We start from the raw sequence: 21,485 nt of genomic DNA, 5'->3' as shown, positions 1-21,485 counted from the left end.
ACAGTTAAAGTTTGGGGAGAGGGCCCTGGGGGCGGCGTTCCAGCCTAGCAGGCATGGCCCTAGAGTCTATTCTGCCCACGGCAGGGCCCTGGAGTGGGAACCGGGGCCGTGGTGGGCCCTGTCTGACCCCTGGCACAGGCGTGTTCACCCTCTCTGGGGGTCTTCCTGGGCCTTGGGCAGCCTGGGTCCCTCTCAGGACCCTGCGGAGGAGTATGGGACTCACCCACCCCGCTGACAGGACTAGGACTGACCCTTCTCCAAAGGAGCCCTTCAACGTGGGACTCCCCCTCTCCACACCCTGGTCGAGGACCAAGGGGAGAAAAGAGCCTCTTTCTTGCTTGCTAAAAGGTGTATGTGTGTAACTCACCAGTCCCAGGATAATTTTAACTCAGAGGCTGGCCAAAAAAATGCCACTGGGTTTCTTTTCTCCCCCTGACTGGCTCGGCAGGGAGGCTCGGGGCAGCGCAGAAGCCCCCGCCCACCCAGGTGGGCCCAGCTGAATGGGGGGCTTGTGTGAGGGCCAGTGGGGCGGGAACTGGCGTCCAGCCCACCACCAGCCCCGCCCGCCGAGCCGAGCTCAGGCCACTGCCACCCCGCCGGCTCCGCTCAGAGCGTGTGTGCAGCCATGGCCGGAGCCCCCGCCCTGGCCCTGCTCCTGCTTGGGCAGCTGCTGGCCGCCACCGTGACCGTGACCGAGGCGCAGGTGAGCGCGGGACCCCGGTGCACTGGGTTCGCCTTGGAAGGCGGCCGGGGTGGGGGTCCGTGGCTCTGAGGTCGGCGTTGAGCTGCACAGCCAGGGAATAAGCTCCCCGCCTCGCCCCGGGGTCAGCGAGGGAGCCGGGAAGCCCGGGGCCCCTGGGGACGGCGGGCACAGTCTTGTCGCCCCATAGCTTCCTCGCCGTCGCCCGGCTAGCCTCCACGGACGCCGGGACACCTCGGAGATGCGCGCAGGGGCTGCCCCTCCTCACCAGGCAGGGTCCGGTGCCAGCGCTGTGTCTCCACCAGAGAGACACAATGTGGCCTTTGTTCCTTGCGGGGCTCAGCCCCGACGCAGCCCCTCCTGCCCAGGCGAGGTGGCAGGGGATACTGCCAAGGCCCGAGGGTCTGAGGGGAGCCGGGGTGCGGGCCCGTGGACGGGCCCTAGCTCTTCTCCAGACTGGCAGGAGGGGATGCTCTGTCAGGCTGACCCCAGGGCCAACCAGGGGGACCCCCCCGGCCAGTGGGAGAGGGTGGGGGTGCAGCTGCCTGATGACATTTCTCCATTTCAGAAAGTGGGACCTCGAGGCCCCCCCGGCCCCCGAGGGCCACCTGGGAAGCCAGGCAAGGACGGCATTGATGTGAGTGTGGGGGTAGGGATGGCCGGGGCGCTTCTGCAGGGTTCTCGCTCCCGCCCCAACCTCCCTGAGCCCCAGGCCTGATGGAGAGAAAACTAACTGCACCTCCCAGGGCTGGGGCGATGAGCCAGCACCCCGGTGGGATGTGAAACGGGACAAAGACGATCCTTGTTCCTTCTTGGGGCGGACCCCCCGGGGATTGCCTCCCCAGGACAGGCGGGGGTGGCTCCGTGGTGCTCTTTGGGCTGGAAGTGTGGGCACTGGGTGTGTGTCTCTGGGTCCCCGGAGGGGCCTGCACTCCTCTTTTCTGGGGGTAAAGACTGTCCCCTGGGTGGGTCTCGTTGGCGGCTACTAGAGGCTGGAGCCAGCCTTGGAGGGCGCTGGGGGGCTGGCTCTGCCCCAGAAGTGGCATCCTCCAAGGGCGCCCCAGCCTAAGCGTGGCCTAAGCCGTGTGGGAGGCAGATGAGACCCTGAAGCCTGCCCCCAGGACCCGACGGGCTGAGAGCCCCTGACTCAGCCACGTCCGTGAAAGTCAGGGCCCTCCAGGCCTCTCCTCACCAGTACTGCTCCCCGGGTAGAACCTGCCTCCTTCTGAGTCCCCAGGGCCCTGCCTGGCCCTTGATGGTCCTGAGTCTCCCTCCCGCCACCCCACCCACAGGGCCGTCGCTCAGTGTGGCTGTAATGGGCCCAGGACCCAGGTGGCCTCCCCTCCTGGTGGGGCTGGGCACTTGGCGCCCCAGGGCTCCCCAGTTGTTCCCTCTGGGGACGTTTCCACTTAAAACCTGGCCTGAAAGCCCCGGGTAAAAGATTTCAGAGCCAGTGGCCATCAGGGTGGAGAGGGTGCTGGGGTGCCTTCCCGGGCCTCTGTGTGTCTGAAGGCTGCCACCTCCAACCGGGTTTCTGGAGTTTCTCAGGCAGGCGGAGGGGTGGGGCTTCATGACGCCTCCCACCGTTTCTGGGGTGTCCCTGTGCCCTCAAAGTGGGCTCAAATCCCCAGTCTGTCCAGCTCACCCCTCTCCCCACCACCTGCCTCTGCACCTGGCCCCAGAGGGGAGGTGCCTACAGGTGTGGATGATGGGGTGAGGGGCTCCTTCCTGCCTCCTGGGGCCTCCTCTGGGTCCCAGCTCTGCTCCCCTGGGCGGAGCTTCCAGAGGACACTTGGTCACGTGTGGGCATCTCCCTCTCTGCAGGGAGAAGTTGGTCCTCCAGGTCTGCCCGGGCCCTTGGTGAGTGTCCTGGCTGCGGTGTGTAGGGGGGGATGGGGGGGGATGGGGGGGGATGAGGGGGAGGCGGCCTCTTTCTAGTCTGGAGGGGACGGGTGGGCCTAGAGCAGGGGGGGTCATTGACACCCTTTCCCACCATGCTGGGCCCTGGGTTGCCAAAGGGCGGCCTTGGAGCAGGGGCAGAGCGGGAAGAGGTGGGAGGGGAGTGGGTGGGACTCAGTGAGTCTCTGGGCAGGGTCTGGCTTTGAAGCTTGCTTGGGCAAGTGCCCCGGCAGGTCAGGGAAGAGGTCCATACAGACCTGCACATCCAGCCTGTCAGAGGTCCCACAAGTGAGCCGGCCTGGAGCTCTTCGGGCCCTGGAATTGAGGGTTCTGGGCTCACAGAGGGGCCCACAGAGGGGCCCACAAAGGGGCCCACTGGCCCTTAGCTGGGGAGGCCAAAACGTCTGGGTGAGTGTCCTGCAGATGTGACCGAAGAAGGGTTGAGGGGCAGCTGGAGGGGGAAGCCCTCCTGGGGCCAGCAAGGGGTGGGCAGGGCAGCAGGGAGGGCTGGGGCTCTGGTGGAGAGGGGCCCATCTAGGGCTGCTAGGTTGTGCCCCGCTGGAGGACACTTTTCTTCTTGGTGAAGGCCAAGACTCTGGCTGGAGCTTCCCTCACGCCTCTGCCCTTTCTCCCCACAGGGACCGAAAGGGGCCCCGGGGAAGCCAGGGAAACCAGGAGAGGCCGGGCTGCCGGGACTGCCTGGTGTGGATGTGAGTGTGCCGGCCCCTCCTTCTCCTCCCACGAGCCCCCCACTCCCCTCCCAGCCTGGAGGTGTTCCATCCCAGCGCCCAGGAGTCAGATTTAATTGCTGTTTTCCTACTGGGCCAGCTCAAGCAGGAAAGCCAGGCCCAAGAGTGTCTCCGGATGTCCCCCGGCAGGGTCCCTTGGCCTCCATCCCATACCCGTTAGCGTCTGGCCCTGTCTGCCAGACGACAGCGCCAGCGCACAGGAGAGGTGAAAGTCCCGCCAGCTCTGGCTTCTCTGGGAACAAAGGCCCATTATCCAGACCCCTCCGAGCCCCAGGGTGCCTGCGTCAGGGGCTCCTCAGGAGCTTAAGGCCTGGCCCCAGGACCGGGGGCTTTGCAAGCACAGGAGGGGATGTCAGAGGGGAACTCTCCTGCCCGCTGGGCTTGCCCACCCCAGCAGGTGCTCCAGCCGCGGGTTTCCCACCAGGTGGGCAGTGGGTGGGGCCAGAGGGGAAGGTGCCTGACCCGAGGGTCTTTCTGATCTCTCTTGACTGGCTTTAGTTAGGGCGGGGCCCATGCCTGCTTCTTCCCCCTGAGAGGGCACGTCCTTCCCACGTGACCCCTTCAGCCCTCCTTCCACCTCCTTCCCCAGGGTCTGACTGGGCAGGATGGACCCCCTGGACCCAAGGGCGCCCCCGGAGAACGGGTAAGGCAGGCACCGCGTCCAGTGGCTTCAGCTCAGGGGCGAGGTCCCAGCCAGGGGCAGCCAGACTGAGCACCACCTGTCCACAGGCACAGGGTGTGGGTTCTGAGGGCAGCTGCTGTGACTGCACTGGCTGGGCCCCGCCCCTGCCGTGGGGTGGAAGGGGGGCCGGAGGGCATGAGGACACAGGGCGATGAGTGTCCCCCCCGCCCCCTCTGGTCAGAGCTGTCCCAGCCCTCAGACCGTGCTGGGGGAGCTGGTATGGCTGTGTCGTGACCGGCCCCACATGCCCTCCTCCTCCTCTGGTGAGCCGCTGCCCCTCTCTCTGCGCCCACCCTAGGGGCCCACGGTCACCCAGCCTGTCCCCCGAGTCTGACCACTGTTCACTAAAACCCCCTTTCTGACCAACCAACTCCTCTCATGGCTCCAGGTGCAAAGCTGAGACCAACAACTCCCTCTCTGTTCCCCCTTCGAGAAGTGACTGTCCCCCAGCCCTGGGGTGCAGAGGGCAGTGGGGCTGTGATGGGGGGGGAGGGAACCAGGACGCAGCCCTGCCTTTGGGAACTGGGCTGTAGGAGTGTTCTGAGTGGGAAACAAGGAAGAGAGTCGCTGCCTGCAGCCGGCAGGTCCTTTGATGTTTCCAAGGACGTTGGGGGAGTGGGGGAAAGGCGGGGAAGGGAGGAGGGGGACTAGCTCCAGGCTTTCTGCAGGGAGCCTGGGGCACAGGAGGGGAGGGGCCTCCCAAAAAAGGACCTCATCCTTGGGATGCAAGGCAGCAGGAGGCCCAGGAGGGTGCTGGGCGGACAGGCAGGCCAGCTGCTGGAGGTTTGGGGCGCCCTACTGTGGACCAAGGAGGCCGGAGGGCTTCCTGGAGGAGCTGGGCATCAGGCTATTCCGTGTGGCTCAGGTCACACCTGGCATGTGCCTTCCTGGTGGCCCGTTCTGCCTGCAGTAGTGCTGCCAGGAAGGGAACTTTTCTGGCTTTTCCTCAGCAGGACTGTTGGTAAAGGACCAGTCCCAGGCCCCTGGGACATCAGAGGTCCCCCCACCCACTGTCGGTCTCCTATAAAACAAGAAACCCCTCCTCAGGGGAGATGGACTTGGGAGGGAAGGGAACAGGTTTGCAAACAGAGGAAACGGTGCCTGGGCCCAGCCCACCCCTGACGCCCCCTTTCCTTCTGCAGGGAAGTCTGGGACCCCCAGGGCCACCTGGGCTGGGGGTGAGTACTGTCTTCTCCTCCTGGTGGGAGTTTGAAGGGCCCCAAAATGCCACGTCTGCTGCCCCTCTGCAGCTTCTCCTGGGGGCTGGTCCCTGGGCTGGGGTCCTAGGTGCTATCTGGGCTGTGCCCTCTCATCCCCAGCAACTCACCTGACCAGCTCAGGGGGATGGGGTGGGTGGTGGGCAACTTCCTCCCGTCCCCAGCAAGTTCTGACCCCATGCTTGGCATTGCAGGGCAAAGGCCTCCCTGGATCCCCCGTGAGTACCGATAACCCTCGTGCCCCACCCCCACCCCCCCGAGCATGCCTGCCACACCCCGAGCCAACATGGCCACCAGGTCCCAAACCAGGGCTGGGGGCGGGGGGGGGGCTTCTGGGCAGGGGGAACAGCGAGCTGACCCCTCACCCAGAGTCCCCATGCTTCAAGAGAGGGCAGGCTGGCCCTGTGTAGGGATATGGGAGCCCGGTCTGGACTCCCCTGGGGATCCTCAGAGCTCCTTGGGTGCAGACCCCCGTCTCTGACTTCTTACCTCCCCCAGGGAGAGGCAGGGGTGAGCGGCGTCCCAGGTGGAATTGGCCTCCGGGGCCCCCCGGTGAGTGGCTGCCAGGACTCCCCAAATGCAACCATGGGGGGGCCTCCCCGCTTTCCTTCCCTTTTCCCTCCCCCTTCACCGCCTCCCTGCGCCCCTCCTCTCCCTCCCCCTCGCCCTCTCTCTTGGTGGGCCTTCGTGGCTGACGTCCAGGACAGGGCAGAGCAGACCTCAGGACGCACAAGGCTGGGGTGGGGCAGGTGGGCAGCTCCGGGAGCGCCCCCATAGGGGCATCTTCGGAGTGGGAGGCCCCTCTCTGGAAGTCGCTGGTCCCCTCACCTCAGGTGGGGGCTGGTCCTGCTCCGTCTAAGCCATAATCCCCCCACAGGGACCCTCTGGACTTCCAGGCCTCCCTGGCCCCCCGGGACCTCCCGGCCCCGCTGTGAGTACTGGGCGGGGTTCTAGAGCCTCTCAGGAGGAGCCCCAGGCATGATGACTGCTTGGTGGGCTTGCCTCCCCTGTCCCCAGGGTGCCCGTCCTCAGGCCCCCCATGCCCCCCGCCCCAGCACCCATGTCCACGTGGAGAGTCCTGGCCACACCCCAGACATGGGCCAAGTCCAGGCTGGAGCAGTGTGTGTCAGCTGACCCAGGGCTAGTGAGGCTCAGGCCTGGTGGCCACCCCGCCCCAAGGGCAGGTGGTTTCTGTCATTGTCACATGCCCTGCCGGGGGGTGGGGGGGGACCAGCAGTACCTGGCACTGGCCACGGGGGGATGAAGGGCCCCTGAGTCCCCTGGAGGTCTTGAGTGGGGGGGGGGAGGGAAGGGGGGGCCATGTCAAAGCTGGTGTCTCTCTGTTCCAGGGTCGCCCAGGGGTCCTTCCCGAAGGCGCTACTGACCTTCAGGTGGGCACGTGCAGCCTTTGTGAAGCCCTTTGTCGGGGTGCCTGTCTTGGTGGGAGGGGCCCGTCTGGAGAGCACAGGAAGGCAGGGACGGGGGGCCGCTAGGGATGGGTTCAGTGCCGGCGGCACCAGCTCTGGGTACGGCCCCCCCTGAGCTGCCCCTCCCCGCCCTCACCGGTCTAGCCCTGGCATGCGCAGCAGCACGAATTGAACTTAATTTAAGCAAAATCACGTGAGGACCCATCCCGCTCCTCGGCACCGACAGGCTCCGGGTGCGGTCAACTGCGAGCTTGGCTGCCCTGGGGCGCAGACAGAAGGTTTCCCCATCACAGAAGCTTCCAGACCAGAGTCTGGGACCCACTTTTGGTTGTTGAGCTTTGTCTCTCTTGTCAGAAGAAAAACAGTGACTTTGGAGGCCTGGGGTTCGAGGGCTTCGCTTGCACAGCTGTTTGTGGGCCGGGCCAGCACCCGGCCTCCTTGGAGGAGCGGCTGGAAGTTATTAAAGGGAGAGCCTGGCCCAGCCCGCTTGCCCACTGGGGCCCCCGCTGCCCTTCTCTCCCCCACCCGTGTCCTGAGTGCTTGACGGTCGGTGTTCCTGAGGGAGGGTTTGGGGGTCTTCTGGAAAGAGGAGGACAGCTGGGGGAGGTGGATGTCACCGGCTCTGTGCCAGAGCAGCCGTGGAATGATCCAGACACCCCCGTGCCGCCCCTGCGTTCGCCGAGCCCGCAGGCGCGGGGCATCCGGCCTGTGCCCGAGGACCACGTGTCCCTCCCTGAGGCGCCTCTGGCACCGAGGAGACCCCCGAGCAGAGCTGGCTGCAGAGCCGGGCGCGTGATGAAGGCCCCTTTGTGAAGCCAGCAGCCACCAGGCTGAATAGCTGCTTTGAACCTGCACTGGGGCTGAGACATCGGAGCCGGCTGTGAGGAGGCGGCCGTGAGGGGCCGGCGGCCGTGGTCTGGCTCTGCAGCCCCTCACTGCGCCCCACGGTGGCCCTGAATGAGGCCCTGTCTGGGCTCCCCAGGAGGCCCCCGTGTGGCCCGAGCTCCCCTTCACCCGCCCCAAATGGCCCATCTCCGGGCCCCTGGGTTCTGATCTCAGCGCTGCCCCTGTTTTACTGGGAGGGGTCTGACCATTCTGTTTCCCAACAGTGCCCGGCCATCTGCCCGCCAGGCCCCCCGGGGCCCCCAGGAATGCCAGGGTTCAAGGTGAGCGGCCACTGAGGGTTGACTCAGACCCCAGCTCACCTTCACACCCGGTAGGAGGCGGCGGGGCCCCCATGTGGGCGGAGGTCCGGGGGGAGGTGGGCGTCCAGAAAGCCTGCCCTGGTTGCAGGATTGTTGCGGGAAGCAAGGGGGGCTGGCCCCTGACCTGCTGGGGGACCTTGCTCTGTCCCTGTCCCCCTTCACCCCAGTGACCCGCTGGGGACTGGGGGGGCATTGAGAGAGGGCGTGGGGGAAAGCTGGCCTCAGGCCCCCAACCCCCTTCCCTGGCCCAGCCCTGCTTCTCCCAACCGGGCCTCTGTTTCCCCAGCTGGGCTGGTGGGCCAGGCAGGCCTTAATTGGCTCAGGGCTGCTTGTGGGGTCTGCTACCGTCCACCCGCCGCTGTCTTTCAGGGACCCACCGGCCACAAAGGGGAGCAAGGAGAAGTCGGCAAGGATGGCGAGAAGGTGAAGGCGGCTGGCGGCTGGCGGCTGGGTGGCGCCCCGGGGGGTGGCGGGGAGGCACAGGCGCTTGGGGGCACGGGGGCTGGGACTCTGGCAGGGCTGGGGGTGCCTGGCTCTTAGAGCCGGGTGATTTGGGGCAGGGTCTCTGGACAGAACCCGCAACACCTGGCCTCACACGGAAGCTCCCTGAGCTTGGGCAGGCCCGCTGCGGGCTGGAGAAGGTGGGCCTCAGCCCAAAGTGGCCCCCCGTAGTCCCTGCCACCCTCCCCCCTGGCCACTGCCCTGGAGGGCATCTGCATCCTCCTGCACAGGCTGCGGGCGAGGCTGGGTGCCCTCCAGCGCGGTGCGAGCAGCCGGCCCGCCACGGGAGCGGCAGAGGCGCCCCGCTCGGCAAGGGCTCTGGCGGCGGGGTGGGGCAGTGGCCTCGGAGAGGTGCGGGGAGAGCGCAGGGCTGACGCCACCCACCTCTCCTGCAGGGTGACCCCGGCCCCCCTGGGCCCCCTGGCATCCCAGGCACGGTGGGGCTGCAGGTGAGTAAGGGGAGGTGTTGGACAGGTGAGGATGTGGGGTGGGGACAGTCCACCAACTCCCAGGACGGGAACCGGGTGCGGGTCCTGAGGCAGGGTTTTGGGGAATATACCAGAGCCCTTCAGCGGCTCCTGGGAGGTGTGGAATATACCAGAGCCCTTCAGCGGCTCCTGGGAGGTGTGGAATATACCAGAGCCCTTCAGCGGCTCCTGGGAGGTGTGGAATATACCAGAGCCCTTCAGCGGCTCCTGGGAGGTGTGGAATATACCAGAGCCCTTCAGCGGCTCCTGGGAGGTGTGGAATATACCAGAGCCCTTCAGCGGCTCCTGAGAGGCGTGCGGTCGGGCGGGCTGCCGGCCCAGGCCCTGCAGCTCCAGCTCTCTCCCTGCAGGGTGCACGGGGCCTACGAGGATTTCCAGGGCCACTCGGACCCCCCGGGGACCGGGTAAGTCCACTAGCCCCCTGCCGCCTGGCCCTTGAGGGGGGCTGGGGGGCCACCTCCAGACGTTAGATGGGCCCCTTGAGCACGGGTCCTCACCAGTGGCCACAGGTGGCCTGTGTGACCGCGGCCCTCTGGGCCTGCACTCACTGGATGGTTCCCAAAACCGGGGCCTGTGAAGGCTTTTGTGGCTTAGGGCCAAAGGGAATGGGAGGGGCAAGCAGGGGAGGCCTTGGCAAGTGGGGGAGGGGGAGGGGCTTGGGGACCGCTGGGGGGCTTGGGCGGGGGGCTCCCGGCGGGCCTCTCCAGATGGAGCCAGGTGCTCTGGGGGATGCTGCCCAGGCCTCAGAGGGGAGGCTCAGGTGCCCCTTCTCCTCCACAGGGTCCCATCGGGTTCCGAGGGCCCCCCGGGATCCCAGGAGCCCCTGGGAAAGTGGTACGTGTGTCTGGGGGTGGGGGTGGTCCCGTGCAGGCCCAGGCTGTCTTCTCTTCTCTCTTGCTCACTCAGACGCCTCCCCCAGCCCCACTGGGCTGCCCATCCCATGGGCACACCTGGGGGGAATCACATGTGGCACACCTGGGCAGGTACCAGTGGACACACCTGGGGGGAGGGGGCGAGTCCAGAGTCAGCCTGTCCTTCGTGGGAGATTTGCGTTCTCTCTCTTTCCAGACATGAAGTGAGGTGTGGTGAGTGTCCCTTGGGCCTCTGTGACCCTCAGCATTGTCTTCCTGCTCTCCCACCTTCTTGAGTTAACTCTCTCCCTGTGCCCCCTTGTCATTGCAGGGTGACAGAGGCGAGAGGGGCCCAGAGGGGTTGCGCGGCCCCAAGGGCGATCTCGTAAGTGAGAGAACCTGTGTTCTCTGGGTCCTTCCTTGGGAGAACCTGATCCACGGGCCGGGGTGGGGGGGATGGACGGTAAGTCCAGGGAGGCGAGGGGCAGCTGCCCTCTCCTGCGGGTGGGGGGGAGCCCCTGGACAGTGCCAAGCTGGGCCTGGGGGTCCCAGCCCTCCCCCTGCCCAGGCAGCTCCCCCAGGAGTCCCCCGGCCTTGTTGCCCCCGTGGCTCCTTGAAGCTACTGTCACCTCACCAACTCCTCTCCAGAGCAGCAGGGCAGGGTCCGGAGGACCACACTTCTGAGCGCGAATCCTGGCCACTAACATCCGTCAAGAGGCCCTGGGCAGTGGGGCCCGACCTTGGGCCAAGGATGCCCAGCTGTGAGATGCAGTAACACAGAAAACGATTCTCGGGTTAAGCAGAACATAAGTGAAGCCGAGAGATAATTAAGCATCTCGCGAAATGAAGTGACCGTCTCCGAACCAATCCCGTCTTCCCCCGGCCTGAGCCCAGCGGCCGGAGGCCCAGAAGGCGGCCGTGTGATGCCGCAGCAGCCACAGGATCCTAAGATAGCGCCCGGGGTGACGGGCCTTTTCCCCTGGGGGTCGGGCCTGGCCTACACAGCTGTCGCCTGGCCCAAGCTCAATAGCCGGAGTCTAGAAAGTGGTGTGCACAGCACGTCTAAGGCTCCCGGGCCTACCTCCCCCGCCCCCCTCCCCTGGACCTAGTGAGGTATCTGGGAGGAGCAGTCCCCGCGGGCCTGACTGCAGTCCCTTGCGTGTCTTTCAGGGCAGGCCTGGTCCTAAAGGCGTCCCTGGCATGTCCGGGCTGGTTGGAGAGCCGGTGAGTGCCCGTGGATGCCAGCCTAGGGGCGGAGGGGGCTCTGCCGGCCCTTTGCTCCCTGCCCTTTGCACCTGCTTCCCCGGAGAGTCATTCTCCTCCCACGGCCCTGGGCTATACTTGGGCCAGCTGCCGGGGCCACTGGCCCTCCCTTGTTTCACTCTGCTGTCGCCTTCTGGAAATGCCTAATTGTGGGTGAAGGGCCCGCACACTTGCGTTTGGCCGGAGGCCACAGAATCTTTTGCCGTCTAGACCACACAGAGGTAGAGGGTCTCGGGCTGAGCTCATGTGCATTCCAGGGGCACGTGAGGGCGGGTGGGGGAAAGGGTGGCACAGGTGGGGGGCATTCTGAGGGTCCTGAGCACTGGCCCTCCACACCTGTGCCCCCTCATCCCTGCTATGTGCCCGTGCTCAGCCCAGACCCCCACTTCCTCCTGGCTCCCTCCCCATCCTGGCCCTAGAGGATGGGCCCCTGGGAGGCCCCCTGGGGTAGCACAGCCCGGCAGTGGGAGGCTGAAGGAGGGGAGGAAGGGACTCCAGCTGCTCTCCTGCCACCTTCCCAGCACATGGCTGTGTCTGAGATTCCAAAATTAGTCAAGCCTGTGGGATTCAGCAGGCCTGAGCCCAAATCCTGGCTCCCAAGCCTCAGTTTCCCCGTCCGTAAAGTGGGCACAGCAGAACTTCCCTGGGGCACGTGAAGAGTCTGGGTGGATGAGGGACGCGGGGGGGCAGCGTGTGGTCTGGGTGCATCCTCACCGCCCTCATCTGCACGATCGGAGGGCAGCACAGGTTACTACCTGCCCCGAGCCCAGGAGGGCAGACCTAGTGCAGGCGGCTGGGGAAGGGAGGGGCCTGGTGGGCGTGGTCTGGAGGGTGACCAGGCTGATTGCCCACTGGGCCTCACACCATCCGCTGTCCCCAGGGCATGCCGGGCAAGGATGGCCGGGACGGTGTGCTGGGACTCGATGGCGAGAAGGTTGGTACTGGCTGGCGGTCTGCAGGGGAGGAGGGGTCTGCAGGGGAGGAGGGGTCTGCAGGGAGTTCAGCCTCCAGGGCCTCAGCACCCCATGTCCCCCCAAACTCCCACAGGGAGAAGCTGGTCGCAACGGTGCCCCAGGAGAGAAGGGTCCCAATGGGCTGCCGGTGAGTGCACGGGGCTCCTGCCGTGGCCCCAGGGACAATGCCAGTGGTCATCTCCCGTGGGTTCCTGAGTGGGGGCGCCTGCAGGGGGCTGTGCATCAAGGCCGGGGAGGCTGCAGGAGCCCCTCACCCTCGGGGGGTGCTCTGCCTCTGGCCTTGTATGCTGACCTCTGACCTCTGACCTGCAGGGTCTCCCTGGACGAGCAGGGTCCAAGGGTGAGAAAGGAGAACTGGTATGTGGCTTCTTTCTTCTGGGGAGGGGAGGGAGGGGGAAGGAAGTGGGGAAGGGGGGAAACGGGGAAGGGGGTAGGCCGCAGCCTGGATCCTGGGCAGAGGGATGTGGGCAGAGCTCACGCAGGGCTCACCCTTCCCCTGCAGGGCAGAGCTGGAGAGCTGGGTGAGGCTGGCCCCTCAGGAGAGCCCGGTGTCCCCGTGAGTATCTGCAGCCCTCACCCCCAACCCAAGTGTGTGCGGACCCCGCTAACACCCTCTGTCCCCCTCCCCGAGTGTAGGGAGACGCTGGTGTGTCCGGGGAGCGTGGCGAGGCTGGCCACAGGGGCTCAGCGGTGAGTCGGGGGAATGGAGTCTGGGGTGGGGGTGGGCACGGGGCCACAGCCGAGTGGTCCCCTTTTCTGTGTGGGCTGCGGTGGCGTTTTGGATGCATGAATGGGCTGAGCCTGTGAAAGCTGGGACATGGTGGTGGCCAGGCTCGAGCTGTCCTGTCCTTGAGACCTCTGTGCCGAGGAAGCAAAGTCCCAGCACCCAGCCGGCCGAGGGAGCACCCCGCCTTGGGCCTGGGAGGTGTGGTGGAAGCAGCCCCCCCCACAGCCCCACCACAGACCAAGATAATGAAGACACCGGCATCGGTGCCCCGCGCCAAGTCCGGCTGACGCACGGGGCCCGAGGGCATGCCTGACCTCTGCGACCCCCAGCTGCCCCCCAGGATCCCTCCCACCTCTTTCCCCAGCAGCTGGGCCAGGTGGCTGGGGACCAGCTCCCGTGTCTGCCCAGCCCCCGCGGGGGAGGCGGAGCTGCACTCACACTGTCTGTCTGTCTTTCAGGGGGCTCTGGGCCCGCAAGGCCCCCCCGGAGCCCCTGGTGTCCGCGGTTACCAGGTGGGTGAGGTTTGCGCCCAGGGAGCCCAGGTGGGCCAGCCGGGCTGGGGAGGGGTCTCCACTGGGCTCCCTGTGGGTGCTGACGCGCTGGGTCCTTGTCTGTAGGGCCGGAAGGGCAGCATGGGAGACCCCGGCCTGCCCGGCCCCCAAGGCCTCCGAGGCAGCGTGGGCGACCGGGTAAGTGGCACCCCACCCACAGTCCCACGGGACACACAGAGGCGCCACGTCAGAGGCCCCCAGAGGCACCTCACACCGTAGGTGCGCAGTAGTCGGGCACTGTGGGTGTCCCTATTGTCCCATGATATTTGGGACACAGAGGGCCCCAGTCTGGGTGACCGGAGGCTGTGGGCTGTGTCCGGGCTCCAGCCTGGCCGCGCTACACCAGGTCCCAGGGGAACCTCAGGTGTCTTCCTTGGCCATCCGCCCGCCCGCCGGCTGGCAGTGACAGGACCCAGGAGCTGCCATCTCTGGCACCCCTTCATCCCGGGCCTGGTGGGCCACAGAAACCACGGCCTGGGGCTGGGACAGTGGGCCCTTCCTCAGCCTTCAGGCCAGAAATGCCAGGGGTCAGGGACATGCCAAGGGCACCAGGGCCTCCAAGAGGTAGAGAGAGAGGCCCTGGCACTGCGCCCGTCCCCGTGGGGGCCAGGGGCCGGTTACTGTATCGCCCCCCGGTCACCCTCACCTGCACTTTGAGGTCACAGGGAAGTTTCACTCTCTGGACCCTTTGGGCAGGTTCTTCCTCATGCTGCTATCTGAGCAAATGGACAGTTTTTATTTTAACATTTTCGGGGTGATTCTGGCAGTTCCCAGACATGCCCCTAATCCCGCAGTCCCCTGGGAAGATGATCAACACGAGCTTTGGGCCCTGACTCGGCAGCTCGCGTCGGGAAGTTACCCTGGGATCGTGTGAGTGAAAATGCTGCATGATCCAAACTTTTTCTGGTGATGCCGAGCCCAGAGGCCTTGCCATCCGGCAGCAGGGCCCATGGAACAATCGCGCACCCCATGTGGGGCGAGGCTACGAGCCCCTAAAAAGATGAGGGCTCTACAGGAGGATCCCAGCACTTAGGGGCCAGGATGCCGAACGTCTGGGAAGGAGGCTGTTTCCACAGCAGCCCGGGCGCCCCCCGCTCGTCCTGGCTCCACAGCGGGTGCGGGTCGCCCAGGGATCCCTGTGGTTTCTTTAACGCTGAGCCTTTCTCTGCCCAGGGCCCGGGAGGAGCTGCAGGCCCAAAGGGCGACCAGGTGAGCGACCGGTGGTCAGGTCGGCTGTGGGCTGCCCGCTGTCTTCAGCACTGGGGGGCATCCTCCTCATCTCTCTCATCTCCCTCCCTCTCCCGCCGCCCCCCCCCCCCCACCAAGGCTGACAACTCTGGGCACCCAGCCGGACCCGGGGCCAGTTGGCTCCTGGGTGCAACGGGGGCCGCCTGTGGCCTGGGCGGCTCCTCCGGGACCCTCAGAGTGGGGCGTGTTCCCTGCTGGCCATCTGGGTTCCAGGAGCAGATTAGAAAAGTGTTTGTTCTCCAGGCAGCACCTTCTCTCTGGAGGGCCCAGGGGCAAGGGGGGGCCACAGCTCTGGAGGATCTAGAAGAGTCTAAACCCACCTGAGGCTCTGCTTACTGTCTGCTTGGCGCCTCGGCCTGGCCCTGGGTCTCGGGCACCGGCTCCCGCCAAGGTTGGAGGATGGCGGCGTAGACAGTTCTGCAACCTTGAGCCGTGTCGTTTCAGGGCGTCGCGGGCGCCGATGGCCTTCCTGGGGATAAAGGAGAACTGGTGAGTATGACTAAGTCGGCCTCACTTTTGACAACAGAACTCGCCACGTTCGGGGTCGGGGGTTGGGGAAGGGCAGCATCTGCAGGTCCAGGCTGGGGTGGGCCGAGCTGAGGACCGAGGCGCAGCTGAGGTCCTGGCTGCTGACAAGGCGGCCCCAGGCCCAGCTGTGGGGTTTTCTGCCCCCTCCCGTGCTCCATCTGCAGCTCCAGCATGAATTAGCCAGAGTTGAGATTGAGCTACAGAAAACTCTGCTTCCACAGAGCTAAAACTCGGGTTGAGTTTAGAATAAAACCCTGATGGAGTTCATCGACAGAGTCACACCTCGGGCGGTGACTGAAACGGAACAGTCAGGGGGTTTGGGGATAAAGATCTCCGTGGCTCCCACGTGGTGAGGGTCTCCAGTTGTGTGACCGAGCCCTTCTCTGAGTCTGGAGAAGACGGAAACGGCTCAGCCCCAGGGACCCTCGTCTCCAGCACAACCTTGTAGCCCAGGGCCAACTTTTCCCAGCTTGAGCCGAGGTGATCTCAGTTGTGTGCGCGAGTGTTGTTCATCTTGGTGAGTTCCTAGATGACCTTGACACACGGGACCCTGGGAACAGCCCCCCGACCTGCTCCACCCCTACCTGCGAGGCAGGCAGTGCCCCTCACACTGTGCTCTCAGCGACTTACCACTCAGGCTGTCTGAGCCGCAAAGCCTGGTCCCTCCACCTCCCTCCGGCTTCGAGGGGGGCCACCAGCTGCGGCCTGAGCGGAGGGCGGCGGCACGGATGGATGAGCGGTCCCGGGCCGTCTGCCGTCTGGCTGGGGCCCAATCCCCGTCCACGCCCTGCCAGGCAGCTTCCTGAGGTCACAGCTGGAGAAGGGGGAGCCTTAGGCCCAGAGACCCTCAGCTCCGCCAAATGTGTAACAATAAAGACGCAAGAGGGAGGGGATATGGGATATATGTATATATATAACTGATTCACTTTGTTATAAAGCAGAAACTAACACACCATTGTAAAGCAATTATACTCCAATAAAGATGTTAAAAAAAATAAAAAACAAAGAATGGGAATAAAGTAAACATGGATGAGAAAAAGTACTATGCAGCTAATAACACTCTTTAGGGAAAACAAGTTTAAAAACATCAGTAGCTATAATACAATCTCAGCAATATAAAAAGAAGCCTAGAATAAAAAGGAGTAACCACTGCGGCTATTGTGATACCATCAAATAGCAGCTTCATGGATGACTTGCTTTGCTCTTCCGTCCCCAACTAATAACCGCTAGACTGGTTCCTGGGGAAATAATTCCCACCAACTAACAACACGCAAGTAATTAAAATGCACAACTTCCCCTCTGCTCTTTTGCAGGGTCCCAGTGGCCCTGTCGGACCCAAAGGAGAGGTGAGTGCCGGGCAGAGGTTGGCTCCTCGGGGCCCCCAGGCCAGCCCCGGGGCACTGACGGCCGTGCAGATCACAGAGGCCTGCTCTGGTCAGAAGTCAGGAAACTGCCGGCCCTTCTTCTTCTCCCAGAGGGGGCAGCCCATGCCCTGACCCACCCCTTCCTGCTGTTTCCCTCTAGTCCGGCAGTCGAGGGGAGCTGGGTCCCAAGGGCATCCAGGGCCCCAACGGCACCAGCGGCGTAGACGGCGTCCCAGGCCACCCTGGCCCCATGGGCCTCCAGGGCGTGCGCGGCGTGCCTGGCATCACTGGGAAACCCGGAGTCCCGGTACGTGTCTCCTCTCTGGAGCCAGTGCTTATTGGTGTCGGGCTTTTCCTGGATTTAGATCAAGTCTCTTCTAGATGAACAAGGTTACTTTGCAGAGTGTGACAGTGGGGGCGCCTCAAGGAGATGCCAGCGCGCCCCCCAATACGATGATGGATTTCGGGGTGAATTTCAGGGGAAAGAGGCCAGTGAGCAGCACGTCAGGGAGCTGTGTGGGGGGATGGTCAGCGGTGAGTGCCCTCTGCCCTGTCCCGCCCCGCCCGCGGCTCCGCCCCTGGGGCTGCAGCCTCTCCCACCCCCAGCCCCAGCCCCGCCCAGCCTCACCCTCCGCCACCTGCCGGCCGGCCCACCGCCCGCGGTCCTTGGGGTCTGCACCGGAGGGGGCCCCCTCCCCGCAGGGCTCACCGCGGTGCCTGGTGCACGGGGGATGGGCTAAATGTCTGCTGAATGAAGTGGCCACGAGGGTCAGGCAATCGCGCCCTTCCAGCTCTGACAGACCAAGTGGGCATCTTTCGGCCTCTCCGGTTCACGAGCTCCCTTCTAGGGCTGTGATTCACTCTTGGGGCCACCGAGGACCATGACCGCATTTATCACGTACCCAAAGCAGTTAAAGCCCTTTTCAATCAATGAACAAACTTCCTTTGAAAGGCAGTATATTCGCGCTTTACGTAACACACTTCTGATGAACAGATGTCTGATCTTTGTTTTCCAAAAGAGCAAATCGCACAGCTAGCCGCGCACTTGAGGAAGCCCTTAGCACCGGGGTCCATCGGTCGGCCGGGTCCCGCCGGCCCCCCCGGCCCCCCGGGGCCCCCAGGTTCCATCGGTCACCCCGGGGCTCGAGGGCCCCCTGGATACCGCGGTCCCACCGGAGAGCTGGGAGACCCCGGACCCAGAGGTGAGTGCAGTGCACCCACCACGCGGCCACACGCCGGAGCCCCCAGCCATGAATGCCCCCGCCACGCAGAGAGGCTCCCCTGGGGAGACAGGGTGGGGGAAGAGACCCAGAGGGGAAATGGGCCCAAAGTCACCTGGCCTTCAGCCAGGGTCCTTCCGGCCTTGCCGATCCGTGTCTGACACACACGTCTGAGCTGCCTGGGGGCGCCCCCTCCCCTCCCCTCCCCTCCCCTCCCTCTGGGTCCACGGGCTCATCTAGAAAAGCCCTGGGAGGTTGAGCCATTGCTAGAAGCCGCCTCGGGTACAGCCCTTCATGCTTTCAGGCCCAGCTCGGTTAATTCCTTATTAAACCCACGGGTGTGACAGCGTTTTTCAAAATGTGATGGTTTTCTCAAATACCATTAGAATAACATTTGGGGGAGGACAGTTGAGAAGAATGTGAGGAATGAACGAAAAGGAGCCCCATTTGTAAGCAACAGCACTTCCCTTAATGAAAACTGGCATGTGCAACCATTTCTGTGGCAAAAGGCAAAAATTAGAAATCAACAATCCATTTTAAGGACTGTAAAGAACTAGGAATGAGTTGAAACGAGGTGAAAATCTTGATCCCACGCAGGGGTGCCATTGTAGGGATGCTTGGTGCCCAGACAGGGAGCTGCTGGCCACTAACCTTTTCCAACAAGGCCTTTAACACTTAGTTCATTTTAAATTCTAACCAACCGTTTGCCACTGCAGCCGGCCTGCCCCCAGGCAGCTAGCCTCACGGCCCCAATTCAGGATTTAAAGTTCGTGATTGCAACTTGTTCCAAACTTATTGACCAAATAATTTTCTGTTTCTGAAAAACAGCTTAAGAAAAAAGTTTCCAAGGGAAACTTAACTTATGTGAGTTCCTTTTATCCTCTGTGAGGTTAAGTTAAAATACCTCAGCAGGTGAAAATGCTTCCAGAATTAGAGGTATCATTTCATTACTGTTAAGACGCTGGGAGATTGAATAGTTTCAACACTAGAGGGCAAACGTGTCAAATGCACCTTCTCACCCCGTCCCAAGTTTACCATCAGACATCTCCCTGTTGTCTTGGAGACGTGTCTGAGTTCTGACCGTCCCTGGGCCGTCTGTGCCAGTACAGTCTGCGGGAGGGATGGTTGTCCTCAAAGAAAGACCAAACAAGGTTTTCTCCAAGTAGGGATCTGAGTGCCTTTAAGACTTTTGAAAATAAAATTCAAAAATAGCATTGACCACTTTATGGGTTCTCAGAAAAACAGCACAGCAGAATTCAGGGGAGGCCGCCACACGTCGCGAGGTCAGCGTGTTCCCTGGGGCGCCTGCCTCGGGGTGGGGACGACCGAAGGTTATTGTTTGAATTAAACGAGAATATATACTGTAGTTCTTCAGGCAGAAGCCACTGTCACTGCTGGGCTTCCATCTCCCCCCCGGGACACAACAGATCAGGGACCTGCTCTGGAGGCTGGGAAAGCCCAGGCCCCACGGGAGGCCCCGACTGCCCGGCCCTGGGCCTCCTGATCCTTTGTAGAAGGTGTGCTACCGTCCGCGATGGGAAGAGGGACAAACACCAACGGAAAGAAAACTGGTGCCACTGCTTTTACCATCAGGCAGGACAGAGCGCGCCCAACAATGCTGCTTGGCTCACTGAGCGTCACTGTGTTGACAAGAGGCTCAGATTTCCCAGAATATCACTCAGGATAAGCTGTCTGCAGCCAGCGTCACACAAAGCACAGGCCGACAAGCGGGCCCTCGTAGCGGGGCCTCAGCTCACCTCCCGGAGACCACAACCAGTTGGAGGCGGAGGAGTGGAGAACACAATTCAGGGGACATTTTAAAACACCTTAGATAATTTGTCAAAAGTCATGTTGAACATAGGAATACAGGGTAAGCACTCAGCTGCTGAACAGGCATAAATACTGTGAACAAATCAGAAGTCCAGAAGCGCTGCTCTGAGGCTGGCGAGTCACGTGGGGGGTGCATTCTCTCAAATCCATCCAGCCCGACACTTTGCTGTGTGTCCTTTTCTAAACGTGTTTTGATTCAGTAAAAAGCTTAGGAAGCAGGCACCCTACTCGTAAAAAGGCAGGATCACACACTCGCCGCAGCAGAAGTCTGTCTTTGAACCTGAATCAGGGCTTCTAAGCAAATGCATATGTCACTTGCCCTTGACAGGAAACCAGGGGGACAGAGGAGACAAAGGCTCAGCTGGCGAGGGCCTGGACGGGCCTGACGGAGACCAAGGGCTCCAAGGTATGAGGCCGCTGTCACTAACGTTACACGGGCACCTCTTCTGAGGGGATAACTTTTCTCCTGACAAAGCACCCGTAGAGGCCAGGTTAGGGACTGTTTTAACGACCCTTTAATCAGATCGCCCTGTGTCTGTTTTAGTTCAGGAGTTTCAGTTAAATTCTGTTCAACTAAAGCCATCGAGTATCTATTTCAGTTAAATTCTAACAGAATTTCCTCTTAAGTGACCCACATGTACCCTGGATGTTGACACTTTTCATGTTGCATATAAATACTTTGCCGAGAGGGAGGAGGGCAGCCCCAGCCGCGTTCCATCCCGAGCCTTCTCGGGGGCTGTCCCGGGGCCACCGCATCTGCACACACGTCCCGGGAGCAAACACACACCTGTCGGCCCAGCTCCTTGCTCACTCCACCCCTCCCCGCACCCCCAGCTCCTGGTTTCTCCTCTGCTGACCTCCTCTGCCGTCCACCTGCCCAGGTGCCCACCACCTGGTGGGGGGGGGCGCTTTCTGTCTCACACCTAGTCCATCCCCATGGTTACCACCATCACCGTCAGCATCCCCCTCGCTCACCCCAGACCCATTCCTCACATGGCGCCAGCGGACTCTTCTCAAGTCCGAGCTGCCCTGCTTAGGACAGAACCCAGACTCCCACGCCCTGGCCTCTGCCCTCGCTGTTCTCCGGCCTGAGCGCGCCTCCCCTGGGCCCCTCCCGGACTTAAGAAACGAGCTACAGAAACACAAGACTTGGGTTGGCTGAACGGACACACCACTGATGTCCTCTCTCTGTGTCTCCACTCACCTTCCTGGTCTGTCTCAAGGACCACAAGGCGTGCCCGGTGTTAGCAAAGACGGCCGCGACGGGGCCCACGGAGAGCCTGGGCTCCCTGGCGATCCTGGCCTTCCCGGTGCTGTTGGCGCTCAGGGGACCCCCGGCATTTGCGACACCTCCGCCTGCCAAGGAGCCGTGATGGGAGTGGGCGGGGACAAATCAGGTCCCAGGAGCTCCTAAAACACAACTTCAGGAAGCGGGTGAGAAAGTGACGCCGACTGAGGCAGCCAGCTGTGCCAGGACCCCGCGGGGACCAGCAGCGTCCTGGCACCAACGGTTGGGCGCCGCCGTGCCGCCCAGCGAGGCCTGCCCCTCCTTGTCCTCAGCGGCAGCGACTGGACACTTGGCCCCCGAGAGCATCCTCCATCAAGCTGCTGTCAGAGTGTTCTGTCTCCACGTGTATTTACAGTGGTCCATTCGGCTGTAACATCATACCTCAGACACAGGCCTATGTAATAAAATCGTCAACCCAACATTTCAGAGGGATCTAGGGTGTACATACAGAAAGTTTTGTACAATTTCACGAGAGAAAAAAATATTCAGCAACTTGTTTACATGGCATTTGTGTAAAGGCTAAGATATCGTTTCAATAAAATGATATATGAAATCTTCAGATTAATGACTGGCCACAGTATTACAAAAAAAATAAAGAATTTAATGTACAGTATCCCTTCCATACAAAGGTCTCGTCTGATTTGCCTGCCTCCTTTGTGTACAAACGTTTAACTATCTCCCATTGACAGTATTTATTGAAAGTGACTGTATTGCACTAAAGTCTATTGGTATTATCTATTGTAATAAATAAAGCCACTCATTTGAAAAACTCA

The 21,485-nt window shown here is 62.7% G+C and overlaps 1 protein-coding gene across 1 annotated transcript; it reads left to right on the top strand.

Annotated features, from left to right (window-relative positions):
- Positions 1 to 587: 587 nt before the first annotated feature.
- COL9A3 (collagen type IX alpha 3 chain) lies at positions 588 to 21,485 on the top strand. The gene is made up of 32 exons (XM_036827525.1): positions 588 to 703; positions 1,269 to 1,337; positions 2,525 to 2,560; positions 3,238 to 3,309; positions 3,938 to 3,991; positions 5,173 to 5,208; positions 5,442 to 5,465; positions 5,746 to 5,799; positions 6,125 to 6,178; positions 6,597 to 6,638; positions 7,784 to 7,840; positions 8,249 to 8,302; positions 8,776 to 8,829; positions 9,219 to 9,272; positions 9,649 to 9,702; positions 10,051 to 10,104; positions 10,890 to 10,943; positions 11,863 to 11,916; positions 12,030 to 12,083; positions 12,269 to 12,313; positions 12,459 to 12,512; positions 12,593 to 12,646; positions 13,142 to 13,195; positions 13,301 to 13,372; positions 14,408 to 14,443; positions 14,927 to 14,971; positions 16,324 to 16,356; positions 16,535 to 16,681; positions 16,854 to 16,908; positions 17,394 to 17,576; positions 19,753 to 19,830; positions 20,648 to 21,485. The coding sequence occupies exons 1-32, from the start codon at positions 626 to 628 to the stop codon at positions 20,836 to 20,838; spliced, it is 2,055 nt and encodes a 684-aa protein (XP_036683420.1). The 5' UTR covers positions 588 to 625; the 3' UTR covers positions 20,839 to 21,485.

The sequence above is a fragment of the Balaenoptera musculus genome, chromosome 15 (assembly GCF_009873245.2).
Source record: "Balaenoptera musculus isolate JJ_BM4_2016_0621 chromosome 15, mBalMus1.pri.v3, whole genome shotgun sequence".
In the NCBI taxonomy this organism is placed as follows: domain Eukaryota; kingdom Metazoa; phylum Chordata; class Mammalia; order Artiodactyla; family Balaenopteridae; genus Balaenoptera; species Balaenoptera musculus.
This window is presented reverse-complemented; position numbering and strand designations above follow the sequence as displayed.